The sequence below is a fragment of the Muscardinus avellanarius genome, assembly GCF_963383645.1.
Source record: "Muscardinus avellanarius genome assembly, chromosome: 2".
Classification (NCBI taxonomy): domain Eukaryota; kingdom Metazoa; phylum Chordata; class Mammalia; order Rodentia; family Gliridae; genus Muscardinus; species Muscardinus avellanarius.
In genome coordinates this window covers 65,553,137-65,566,628 of record NC_137787.1, presented here as the reverse complement: position 1 = coordinate 65,566,628, position 13,492 = coordinate 65,553,137, and the positions used below count along the sequence as shown (strand labels likewise).

Sequence of the window (13,492 nt, the reverse complement as noted above, 5' to 3'; positions counted from 1 at the left end):
AAATACCCAAAACAATCTAAAAAAAACACAGCTAGAAGATATACATTTTCTGATTTCAAACATTATAAAGCTGCAATAATCAAAATAGTGTAGTACTGCTATAAAGGCAGATACATAAACCAGTGGAGTAAAATAAAAAGCCTAGAAATAAATTCTTCCATATATGGTCAAGTTATTTTTGACAAGGTTTCCAAGAACATTTAGTGAAGGAAATAATAATTTTTTCACTAAATATTGCTGAAAAATAATAACTACATGAAAAAGAATAAAATTGGACCCTTACCTAACACCATATACAAATATTAACTCAAAATAGATAAAAGACCTAAATGTAAATCTTAAGACTATAAATTTTTATTTATTTTATTTTATTTTTTTAGTGGTACCGGGGTTCCTGGAAGCCCTTCTACCTCCGGGCTACACTCCCAGACCTATTTTTACATTTTTTATTTGAAAACAGGGTCTCCTAAGCCAGCACGCACGGCTGGCTTCGAACCTGCGCGATCCTCCTTTCTCTGCCTCCCAAGCGCAGGGATTACAAGCATGCGCCACCACGCCCGGCTTAAGAATATAAATTTTTAGAAGAAAATCCTGGATCAAAAAACTTCACAACATTGAATTTGGCAGTGATTTCTTGAATATGATTCCAAAGGCACAGGCAAGAAAAGAATAAACAAACTTCATAAAAAATAAAAAAAAATTGTACATCCAAAGACAATGTAAACAGAATTAAAAGTTACTGATAGAATGGGATAAAATATTTCCAAATGCTATATCTGAAGGTATATTAATATTCCAAATAGAAATCCTAAAAATTAGCAACAATAAAAGCAAACAATACAATTTAGAAATAGGCAAAAGACTAAAATAGATAATGAATCTCCAAAGATTTTTATCTGACCAATAAACACATGAATATCACTCATCATTATCATTATATAATTAATCTTTAAGGAAATACAAATAAAAACTATAGTGAAATACTACTTCACATTTGTTAGGATGGCTACTTAACATGAATTACCTTGCTCCAGCTCTTTACCTTGAATTTGTTACTATCTTTACTTGTAAAGTGTGTTTCTTGTAAGCAGCAGATGGATGGATTCTGGTTTTTAATCCATTTTGCCACTTTATGTCTTTTTAGTGGGGAATTGAGGCCATTTACATTCAGTGTGATTATTGAGAGATAATTTTTTTTCTTTTTCTTTTTTGATGGTACTGAGGTTCCTGGAAACCCTTCTACCTCTGGGCTACACTCCCAGACCTATTTTATACTTTTTAATGGAAACAGGGTCTCTTAAACCAGTGCGGCTGGTTTCGAACCTGCATGATCCTCCTGTCTCTGCCTCCCAAGCACAGGGATTATAAGTGTGCACCACCATGCCCAGCAAAAAATAACTTTTAATTCCAAATGTGTTTTTATTTCTGTTTGAAATACTATTTATTCTTCTTGCTTAGTTGTCTGCTGGATGGAAAATCTTGTTTCTCTGGTTCTGGTGTGTGTTACCTATTTCTTCATTCTAGTTTTATCTTTGAGTATTTTCTCTAGCACTGGTTTTGAAGACATAAATTCCTTCAGTTTCTGTGTGTCATGGAAGCTTCTTATTTCTCCATATTATTTGATAGATAGTTTTGCTGGGTAGAAAATTTTTGGCTGGAAGTTGTTTTCTTTCAGATTTTGGAATATGTTACTCTAAGCCCTTCTGGCTTTGATGACTTGGTTTGGGAAGTCTGGAGTGATTCTAATTGGTTTGCCTCTGAATGTCACTTGGCCTTTTGTTTTTGTTGCCTTTAAAATTCTCTCCTTGGCTTCTACATTGGTCATTTTGACAATTATGTGGCGTGGTGAACCTTTTCTCTGATCCTGTGTAAAGGGAGTTCTATAAGTTTCTTGGATCTGTGTATCGACCTCTTGCTCTATGTTTGGAAAATTTTCTGCTATTACTTCTTTGAAGAGATTATTGATCCCTTTGTTTTCACCTTCTTTTCCCTCATCTATTTCAATTATTCTTAGGTTAGCTCTCTTAAAATGGGCCCATATTTCTTCAATGTCAAATTACTGCTGTCGGATTTTTTTCTAAGTTATAAATTATGCATTCATTTTTGGAGTGATCATCTTCTAGGAGTGAGATTCTATTCTTCATGTGGTCTAATTGATTGTTTATAGTGTGAATTGATGCCTTTACTTCAATGATTGCATCCTTTATATCTTTTAGACTCTAAATTCTTTTTGAAGATCCTGTATTATTTCTACAGTTATATTCCTGATTTGATCTTCTGGAGATCTCTGAATTTCTGTGTTATCAGGTTCTGATATTATGGGGTTGTAGGCATTCATTGCTCTATTGTTGTTCCTCTTTCCCATGATTTCAGAAGTTTGTGCTTTCTCTGGGTTCTTCCCCAGGTCACCATGACTTCACTTAGGGTGCTCTGGATCTCGAGTTTGTGGTAATCTCAGCCTCCACTACTCCTTTACTGAGTTGTATCACAAAGTCTCAGACCCAGGGCTCTGTCCCACAAGACTATCTCCACTTTAGACAGCAATTGCAAGTCCCAATCCTCCTATACTTCTGACTGACTAGCTATAAATTGGAGGATATTAGTCACTAGAATGGCTCAAAGAACTCAGAAAACACTTTACTTACTGCTACAGATTTATCATAAGGGATAAAACTCAGGAATAGCCAAATGGAAAAATGCACAGGACAACATATGTGGTCAGGGGCTCAGAGCCTCCATGCCCCCGGGCATGCCACCTCCCCACACCTTTGTGCATTCAGCAGCCTGGAAGCTCTCTGAATCCCATTGTTCAGGGGTTTTTATGGAGGTTCCATTACATATGCATGATTGATTAGTTATTGGTCATTGTTCATCAGTTAAACTCTGGCCCTTCTCCACTCCCTGTAGTTTGATAGAGTGGGTGGCTGAAAGTGCTAGCCCTATAATCACATGATTGATTCTTTGCCCCCCATCTCGAATCTATCCAGATGTCCACAAGAACCACCTTATTAGCATAAGCTCAGGTATGATTGAAAGGCATTGGTTGCCAATAGCAAGACTCCTATTACCCAGACATTTACAAGGATTTTAAAAGCTCTTGTACCAGGAATTGGGGACAGGGGTCGAATATATATTTATTATATTAAAATATCAAAGATAGTGTCTCATGAGTCTTTCAGAATGTTTATTGGCTTCATTTGTAGCTACGTATGCCCTCATGTAACTGAAGTGTCCTAGTGGGCCATTGCGATGTCCTCCCAACTCTTTCATCAGTGCTACACTGGAAAGAGGTGAAAGGAATATCTCTTTTTTGATCTGATGCAAGGACCATACCTGAATTGGGAGCTGGTATTAAAGAATAAAGAAGACCAACTTCCTCTTCCATCACAGTTCCAGGGAAAGTGGTTCAGGTTGCAGAGCAACTCCATCCGTGTGGTCCATGGCGACTCTAAGCACGCTTGTCGGTGGCTTGCTCGGGGCTGGGTTTCTGGGAGTTCTGGCCAGCAACTGTGAGGAAGAAAGTGCAGAGGAGGCATGCTCACTCCCACAGGGCCTGGGCCCAAGAAAGCCCACATCATTCTGCCTGCCCCAGTGTTAAAATGTAGTTCTGTGGCATCCCTAACTCTAAGGGATGTTGGGAGAAATTTGTGTATGTATTAAAAAGGGGAGGGGTGATGAACTTTGATGGACAACTAGCAGCTTCCCTCACAGGGCTAGTGACTTGTTGGTTGGATTGGCAATGACCTTCGGACGTGGTTCTCGGTGTCCTTTTCAGGAGGTGCACTCGGTGTACAGAATTCTGGCTGGGATTCTAAATATCGGGAACATTGAGTTCGCAGCTATTTCCTCTAAACACCAAACTGATAAAAGCGAGGTGCCCAATGCTGAAGCTTTGGAAAATGGTAATTATTTGATGCTTTGTGTGCTCTGTTGCCAAAGGAACACTGCTTCCACTTTGGTAGTTTCCCAAAGCTCAGTAGAATGCAGTACAGCCAAGGCTGGTTCTACTGGCTCTGGACCTTTTCCCTAAGCAGTATTTCCCAAAGGATGTCTGATGGAATATCAGTGGTCCTTCCATAGGCTGCAAATAAGTGTTCCACAGAAAATAATTCCACAGCAGGTAACTTTGGCAGTAGTTTTCAACCTTGGCTGCATTTGAAATTCATCTACAAGTTTTTTTTGGAAAAAAAATGCAGGAGGTTGGGCCTCTCTATGAGGCCACTGAATCAGTGTCGGCAGAAGAGAAAGCAGGCAACTACTTATGCTGAAAGTTCTATGGATAATTATGCTGGCCCAAAGAATGAGGATTCTCAGTTATAAGCAAATGAGCGAATGAATGAATTTATTTAAATAAAGACCTTTCTGTGTTATACTGCAACACATTTTAGGACCTTTATTATATTAATGTACTTTGTGATTCCCTAAGATAAAAGAAGCTAGTCTGCAGCTATTTTTCCACTATTAAAAGAACACCTCCCCCTCCTTCTTTTCATCAAACACCTATGAAGAGGCTTCAGATCAGTTTGAGGGCTGCTGTGTCAGTCTGGATGCTTCCTGCGGTTGGGGGTCCAGCTTGTTTATCTTGGCTCTGAAGTGCCCATGATAGAGCCTGGCACATAGTACATGTTGAATAAATGCTGACAGCTCAGAAGGAAGGAATGGTCACATCCCCCATTCTCGCTCTGTTCCAGCTGCCTCTGTCCTCTGCATCAGTCCCGAGGAGCTGCAGGAGGCCCTCACGTCCCACTGTGTGGTCACCCGGGGAGAGACCATTGTCCGTGCCAACACTGTGGACAGGGCTGCAGATGTCCGGGATGCCATGTCGAAAGCCCTGTATGGGAGGTTGTTCAGCTGGATTGTCAACCGCATCAATACGCTCCTGCAGCCAGACAAAAACATATGGTGAGTTGCGCCCAGGGAGCAGAGACCTCAGAGCTATCTTCAACCTGGTGTCTCTTAGAGCTTGCAAGAGGAAACATTTGGTCCTCTCTGGGGTATCCTGTAAGCAGAGCCCTCAGGGGTTCTCCTTTAAAAGACAATGTACATATACAAAATTATCAGTGGCCATCTCAATATTTGTGTACAGGAAAGGAGAGGGAGTGGGGTATGAGTTGGGGAAGGCTCACCAAGTGCTATGTGCATATATGTATCACTCTGAAACTTCATTATGATATAATTACAATGCATCAATAACATTTTTTTAAAAACTTAGGAAACCTAGCCAGGCCTGGGGGCGCACACTTGTAATCCCCGCGCTTGGGAGGCGGAGACAGGAGGATCGCGCAGGTTCGAAGCCAGCCGCGCGCGCTGGCTTAGGAGACCCTGTTTCCAAACAAAAAAGTATAAAAAATAGGTCTGGGAGTGTAGCCCGTGGGAGTGTAGCCCGGAGGTAGAAGGGCTTCCAGGAACCCCAGTACCACCAAAAAAAAAAAAAAAAAAAAAAAAAACCACACACAAAACAAAACAAGATAGGATCCAGGAGAATGGAAGTGTTTACACTTGAGAGGCAAATGATTGATGGAGCCCATCCACATGTGGCACCGAGGGCAGGCTTGGCTGGGAGCTGGACAAACTGAGTTCACGCCAAGCCCTATAGCTTAATCAGCTGCATGTTCTAAGCTACAACTTTCCCACCTGTAAAATGAAGATAATGTATCTTCCTCATGGTGTTTATAGAATCAGAGGATGCATTTCATGAAAAGTTTCCAAGTACAGTATCTTGCATTATGATGGCGATTACTTTCCTAAGCATAAATGGTTTTCTAGGTGGTGGAAGAATTGACAGCCAGTTCTGAAGAATGCTGTCCTAATTGTGCTTTGGGAAGGTAGGCGGTAGAATGCATAAGCGGCAGCTTATTCTTCATCTGTCTAATGTATAGAGCTCCTGAGGAAGATTTGAAAGGTTTCTACTTTTTTTTTTTCAATACTGGGGATTGAAACCAGGACTATTGTACCTCCAAACTACACCCCATCCCTTTTTATTTTTTGTTTTGAAACAGTCTTACTAAGTTGCTGAGGCTGGTGTCAAACCTGCAATCTTACTGTCTCAGTCTCCCAAGAACTGGGATTACAGGTGTGCACCACCATGCCTGAATAATTCTGCTTTAACAACAAACAACAACAACAACAACAACAACAACAACAGCTGTTGAATGACCCAAGGCACAAATGGTTGAAGATATAAACTGTGTTGGCTTGGAGGGGGCAGAATGTCCCTCTTCACGTGGGTGCCACAGTGATGGACTCACAGGCACACACATTCTCAGGGTTTTGAGATGGCTGTTTACTCTCTGAAGAGCTTTATTTATCTCTCTCACGCAGTCGTGCAAACGATGGAATGAACGTGGGGATCTTGGATATTTTTGGATTTGAGAATTTTCGGAGAAATTCCTTTGAGCAGCTGTGCATTAACATTGCCAATGAGCAGATCCAGTACTATTTCAACCAGCATGTGTTTGCTCTGGAGCAGGTAACAGTGAACTCTGAAGTTACTGGACCTGGTGGGAAAGGTGTCTCCCAGCTGCCCACAGTTTGAAGCCCAAATCCTATATGGCAGGTTCACTAGTAAATGACAGAGAAACCCCCCATGAAATGGTACAGTCTGCCTTTCTCAGTGGTGCATACCTGAAATCCTAGTACTTGAGACAGGAGGATCATAGGATCAAGGCCAGCCTCAGCAACTCAGAGAAACCCTCGGCAACTTAGTGAGACCCTATTTCAAAATGAAAAATAAAAAGGTTTGGGGGTGAATCTCAGGAGTAGATTGTTCCAGGTTCACTCCCCAACATCCCCCTCAAAAATGGTCCATCAAAATACATAGTAAATTTAGTCTAAAAAAAAGAGATTTTGGCTGGTCATGGTGGCACATGCCTGTAATCCCAGTACTATGGAGACTGAGAGAGGTTCAAGGCCAGCTTTAGCAACTTAGAGATACCCTGTTTCCAAAAAATAAATAAAAAAGGATTAGGGGTGTACCTCAGAGGTCAAGTTCCCCTGAGTTCAATCCTCAGTACCAAAAATAAATGAATACATACATACATATATACATTAATACATAAATACATAAATGTCTTGATTTCTGTGGAAAAGAACATTCTCTCACTTGACAGAGCTGGTGACAGCCAATTATTAAATCTTACTTCAAGTCTCTTTCCTATATTTCATTCTCTTCTATTTAGACTAAAAATACCCACAATTATGTCCAAAATGACACAGGATGATCATGACTTCAGAACATAGATTAAGGGCTCTTCTCCTTCCCTTCTTCCTGCTAGGGATTGAACCTAAGCACATTCTACCTCTCTGCCCCCAGCCTTATTTTATTTTTTTCTTTTGGAAAAAGGATCTTACTAAGTTGCTGAGGCAGCCTTCCAACCTGCAATCCTCCTGTCGTAGCCTCCCACGTACTGAAAACACAGGCAGTGCCACCATGCCTGGTCCAGGACATAGGTTCTTAACGCCTGCACGAACACCCCCCCACCCCCACCCCCCGCCGTCTCTCGTCTCCTCTGCACAAGATCCCTCGGTAATCGAGGGGTGTCCGGGGCAGAATGAGATATGTTCTTATATTTCTAACGATGGAAGTCTTTCCCCTCTGGGCTCAGTGGTAGAAAGAATAGGGTGAGAAGCCCGTGGAAGAAAGGGAGGTCCTTGTCCTGTGGCAACAGCCTGCACGGCAAAGTCTACTGTAGCCCAACCCTTACATAAATCCCCAGACTCCCTTCTTTGTGAATACTGAGCATTCTGGCCAAGCCCCATGGGTGCCAGGAACGTCAACACTGAGGACACAGACTGTACTGTGATGAGATAAAACGGAAGCACTGAGTGAAGACGCCCTGCTGCACTGGTTTATCATGGTAGCTGGATACATCTGTGGAGCAAGACTCACCATCTCTCCCTGCACAAAACTTGACTTTGTTTCTGTTGAGGTTCCTTCCATTTATCTCCTGGCTCTTTCCTAGCTTTCTAGCCCCAATTGATCCCCTTGCAGAATACAGAAGTCTACTTTTTTCCCTATTTTAAAGTGTTATCGTCACCAAAGCAAATTTTAAGTCACACTCACTTGCACGGCTTCAACAGTGTGGTATGCAGATGATTCCTTTACAATGCACATAAGACACACCCTGTTTTCCAAGGGTGCATTTAAGATCACCAGACCCCAAAAATCCAGGCCAGAGTATCCTGGTGGTACTGAGGCCAGTTGCAGGCTGGAGAGATTCACAATCCTTTCCCCTCCAGATGGAATATCAGAATGAGGGCATCGAGGCCATCCCGGTGCAGTACGAGGACAATCGGCCACTCCTGGACATGTTCCTCCAGAAACCCCTGGGCCTGCTTGCTCTTTTGGATGAGGAAAGTCGGTTTCCCCAAGCGACAGACCAGACCCTGGTCGGTAGGTGCCTTTGTCTTTGGGGAGGAGGGGAGCAAATAGATTGATAATCAAACTTGGTTCACGTCATAGGTGCTTTGGCTACCTAGTGGGTTGCAAAAGTATAGACTCTGTTTCAAATGGAATTTCAATGTCCTGATAGAATTTTGTGTCTTAAAGTAAACCCATCACCATCTGTAAAGTGCCTCCTCCTTCCTATTCCCACCAACACAAATGTGATTTTCTTATGTCAAAATCATGATGACACCTTTCTCTCCCTTGGTTCTCACTTGAATCCCCTCCTTTTTGTACCATTTCATATTTTCACTTGGACCACCACCCACCACTAGTCCCACGTGGTACAGAAGCCTCTTCCAGTCTCCTGGCTTCCATACGCACACCCTCTCCTCTAGATACCTGGCTAGCTTAGCCTTTCATTTTTGGTAGTGGGGACTGAACCCAGGGTCATTCTACCTCCAAGCTACATCCCCAGCCTTTTAAAAAATTGTTTTGAAACAGGGTCCTTGCTAGGTTGTTGAAAGTAGTCTCATTAAGGCTGGCTTTGAACCTGCAGTCCTCCTGTCTCAGCCTCCCAAGCATTGGGATTATAGGAGTGTACCATCATGCCTGGCTTAGTTTATTCTTTCTAAAGTCATCTTTTTCTTAGTTCACTGGTATCTGCAAGATGAAGTCTGGGCACCTTCTCCTGGCATCTAAGACCATCTGTTTTTCCCATCTTTCCTCTTGACCTTTTCTTCTTCTGGAATCACTTCACTCCTCACCTAGGTTATGAGATGCCTGGCCCATCAGGGTCCTAACCCTTGCACACCCTTAGTACTTAGCACTTAGTACTTAGCACCCTTAGTACTTAGTACTGTTGTATAGGCTCCTGGCCACAGCCACAACAATGCAACATTTCTATGAGGGAGGAACACAGAGTTTCAGGTCTTTTTCCTAGGCAGGAAGTTTATTTACAGGAGAGATTTATTTCTAGGGGTTGAAATGATCACTTCAGTGTGTTTTTTAATCCATAATATTTTTATGATTTGCCAAGATGAGTTTAAGCTGGGGCCACTGCCTTTCCTAGGGCATCTACATGGTTTAAAAGCTACTTGGCAGGGTCTGTGTTGTTACCAGCCTGTGTGCTGGGGTTCAGAAATAGCGGAGAACATGCCGTTGAGGCACAGCCTGACACTGAGCAGCACTAGACAATTAACCAAAAGGGAGATGGGAACTGCCCACCATGCAGGTAGTCTTCCACCTTGTGATAATATGGGCTGGTCTGAAAGCCCTCACTCTGGGTCGCTTGTGGCTCAAGGAGCCTTTTTTTGGTTGAAAGAGCAAACAATTCATATTGTAACTTTCCACATGAAAACCCATGCAGATAAATTCGAAGATAATCTACGATGCAAGTACTTCTGGAGGCCCAGAGGAGTGGAGCTGAGCTTTGGCATTCGGCACTATGCAGGGAAGGTGAGGCCCCAGGCCAACGGGGGCGGGGGGAATGCCACTGCTGCCTAGAAAACCACCCACAGAGCGCATCCTCCTTTTCATTTTTCTCGAAGCCCTGACCATAATTCCCAAGCTTTCTCAGTGTTGCCACTCGCACAGAGACACCCCTGGCACAGAAGCAATTTCTCGCCGGGGCAGCCCACCGAGCCGCCATCTGCCGCTCACCTGAAGACTGGCCCAGGGCTGACGGCTCTCCAGAGAGAAGCATATCACAGCTTTTGCAGTGTTTCCTGGAGAACGTTCACATTCTCAAGTAATTTGGAGACACGTAGGCAGTGTGGGAGGTTTAGTATCACAGTGGGGCTCGAGTTTTAGCACTTGAAACACATGTCTGCAGGTTACGGGAGAGGTCCAGATGAAAGGGGAAAGACTTCACTTCATCACCCAGATGTTAAGCTTTCGCCGCGTTAACCCAGGTTGCCACGTCCCCCACGCGGCGCCTCAGTCTCAATGAAGATTACGTTCCTGAAGCAGATTAGTGACTGATTCAGGAAATTCTCTACCCCGTAGCCAGCAGCTCACTGCTCATGTTAACGCCACAGCAGCCGTTGGAACTATGGCTAATTGGTTCCCGTGGGGTATGTGGAGGTCCTGGATCCAGGAAATGGGTAGGAGTTCAATAAAGAGCATGTGGGATCATTGTGTCGATACAAAATGTATCAAAATTATCTTTCATGTTCATGTCATGACACTGCAACTAATTTTTCCTGATTGGATGTTGACCAAAAAAGCAATTCTAATGCAAGGAGTGCTGACTCTGGTTTTCTCCACACAGTATTTTATGCAATTGGGGGTTTTTGTTATAAACTGGGATCCAGTTTTTGCCTTCAACAAAATCATTTACCTTGACACTGATATCTGACTATATATCAATGTCCCCTGAGTCTAAGATCCTAGCATCTGCCCCGCTACCTCTCCCCATTCTCTCTGCCTCCCACTTCTGTCTTCTTCTTGTCCCCTTTCTTTCCATCTCATTCTTTTATATCCATTTTTCCTGCCTACCTCTCTTCTTCCCTCTTCTCCTTTTATTGTTAGATCCTTTCCTATCTGGGCTCTGTGTCTTTTGCTGAATTCATTGACCATTCAACGCTTATTTGTAGACAGGGATTCGCAGGAGTATTCCTTAAAATTTCCCTGAGCTGGATCCTCTTGCTTGGCACCCCTGAGAGATCACACAGATCCCATGAGTACCTTGGGAGGCAGTGACATATGGTGGCCACGAGCACTGAGCTAAATTGCTCAGATTTGATGCCCACCTATCACTCACTGACTAAGCCTCTGCTTTCCCACCAGTAAAACGGAGATTATAATAGTGTTTACTTCATGGGATGAGTGCTTTGCACATAGTGAGTATCCTATGCGTTTCAATAATTATTCGGATGGGATATATCTTTGATAGGACCCTTTCCTTTAAACACAACTGGTCAAGAAGCTAGTTGACCTGTCAAAGCCAGTATCCCCTTCACCCCCAATCTGAGGCTCTAGATTTAAGCCCATCTTAAATGGTCAAGATGAGTTTCTATACAGAGGTCAAGGATGACTGAGCAGACAACTGAGCAGTGTCTTCAGTGACAGACATTGCCTTGGCTAACTTGCCATTTGCTACCTGTAGGTCTTATACGATGCTTCTGGAGTCCTGGAGAAAAACAGAGACACTCTCCCTGCCGATGTGGTTGTAGTCCTGAGAACATCAGAAAACAAGCTTCTTCAGCAACTCTTCTCAATCCCCTTGACCAAAACAGGTACCTGGGGACTCCCTGACAGCCCCAGTCCCGATGCTTGTACAAGCCCAGTGGTACTTTTCAACCTAGTGCCTACATACTGCTAGGGCTGTGCTAATGACATTGAACTTCTTCATGCAAGGCCAAGGGTCTAAATTCAAGAAAACAAAACTGTTCCTTTTGTAATATAACTGTATAGCAGAAGTATTCGTAAGCATGTACATACACATACACACACCCTTCTATATCATCAACTCTGAGATCAAACTCAGGACTTTTCACATGGTAGGCGAGTGCTATACCACTGAGCTGTAGCCCCAGCCCTGCCTGTCTCTTTTTGTTTTCTATTTATACAGCCACATATTATCATTAATTCACACTAAGCATTCTAGGGTAGTCTCAGTTTACCTGGCATTATCGGGAAGATTGTGTGTGTGTGTGTGTGTGTGTGTGTGTGTGTGTGTTTGTGTGTGTGTGTATGATTTCAAGTGAAGGGAATGTGTTGAATCAAATGTCTGATCATGGGGATCCTCAGAGATTACAAGGTCCAACTCCCCACCCAGTCCTCAGTCCCCGCCCACCAATCTCCTAATCAACCCGGCTTTGCTACTGACAGCCAACTTCTGCAGTCCTCATGTCAAGCAGCAGGAAACGAGGGCCTAAGATGGGAACTTCCAAGTCTTTGCTGTTTTGCTAAGTGGATTCTAACCGGGTCAAGCTCTCTGGATTTACCTGGGGTTCTGCTGCCTTTGGATGGACAGCCAGCTCAGGCTACTCATAGCTCTCCTCTCAGGGGTTTTATGTTTTTGAGGCTGTGTATGGAAATAGCTGTGGCTATTCTTTTAAGAAAGGGAAAGAAATCTTTTCATAACTGCTCATGGGTTCCTCTTCTTTCCACTTCTCTCTTAACGTCATTAGCACGGTGTCTAGCAGGGGACATTTGTATGCTGAAAGAGAGAGGCTGCCAGGTCCCATATTTGCAACATGCAGATAAATGGAAATCCTGGCTAAGGGAAAAGAAAGCAACAGATCACAACCTTTGCTTCTTCTATTTCATCTCCACCATGGACTCAGGGGCGTAGGCTCCTGCTCAGGAGATTTCTGTGCAGAGGCAAAGACATAGCCATTATTAATAGAGTACATACTCTCCCAAACAGAATTTATCCTAACAACTCTTCATCTGGTATTTACACTCTCCCATAAATATGAGTAACGACATGTCAAATCTATTCACAACTTTGGAATTTCTCTGATTTTTCAACCTTTGGCAAAATGAAAACAATTTCACAGCCCAGACCGCTAGATGGCGCTATGCAGAAAGAAAGTATGCGTGAGCCGGTTCTTGCTTGGGTCTTCTAAACATCGCGAGGCAGAGGAACAAAGAGACAGCCTCTTCTCTTCAGCTTTTTCCTTTTTTCCCAAAGAGCTTGTAGTTTTTTCTGAATCATGCCTTGAAATTGCACTCATCACCTGGATGAAACAAGAGCAAAAAAAAAAAAAAAAAAAAAAAAGACTAGAAACAAACAGGATGTCCTTTCAAGCTTCTTTGTATCCCAGTTGCATATTATACATAATAATTTCTTTTGAAATCCTAAGTTTGCTTTCCTCCACATTTTGAGTATAATTAAGATGCCACACATAAACATCAAAACTAATAAGCAGGATTCTGGAATTATTCGTGTCAAAATGCATTTAATTGACAAACAGTTTTTTTTTTTTTTTTCTTCTTCAGTGCTGGGGATTGAAGCCAGGAGCATTATACTTCTGAGCTATACCTCCAGCCCTATTTTTATTTTGAAACAGGGTCTCACTAAGTCGTAGAGGGCCTCAATAAGTAGCTGAAGCTGGCAGCGAATTTTCCATCCTCCTGTCTCAGCCTCCCAAGTACTGG

At 42.9% G+C, this 13,492-nt stretch overlaps 1 protein-coding gene across 1 annotated transcript in view; it reads left to right on the top strand.

Moving 5' to 3' along the window:
* Positions 1-12,264, top strand: part of MYO3B (myosin IIIB) — a gene marked incomplete at both ends in the record, with an annotated part of 191,426 nt that extends 179,162 nt beyond the window's left edge. Inside the window, 7 exons of the mRNA XM_080689381.1 lie at positions 3,776-3,902; positions 4,692-4,902; positions 6,322-6,469; positions 8,239-8,392; positions 9,753-9,841; positions 11,493-11,622; positions 12,137-12,264. Of these exons, the coding sequence (XP_080545507.1) occupies positions 3,776-3,902; positions 4,692-4,902; positions 6,322-6,469; positions 8,239-8,392; positions 9,753-9,841; positions 11,493-11,622; positions 12,137-12,264 (987 nt within the window). The remainder of the gene's footprint in view (positions 1-3,775; positions 3,903-4,691; positions 4,903-6,321; positions 6,470-8,238; positions 8,393-9,752; positions 9,842-11,492; positions 11,623-12,136) is intronic.
* Positions 12,265-13,492: the final 1,228 nt, after the last annotated feature.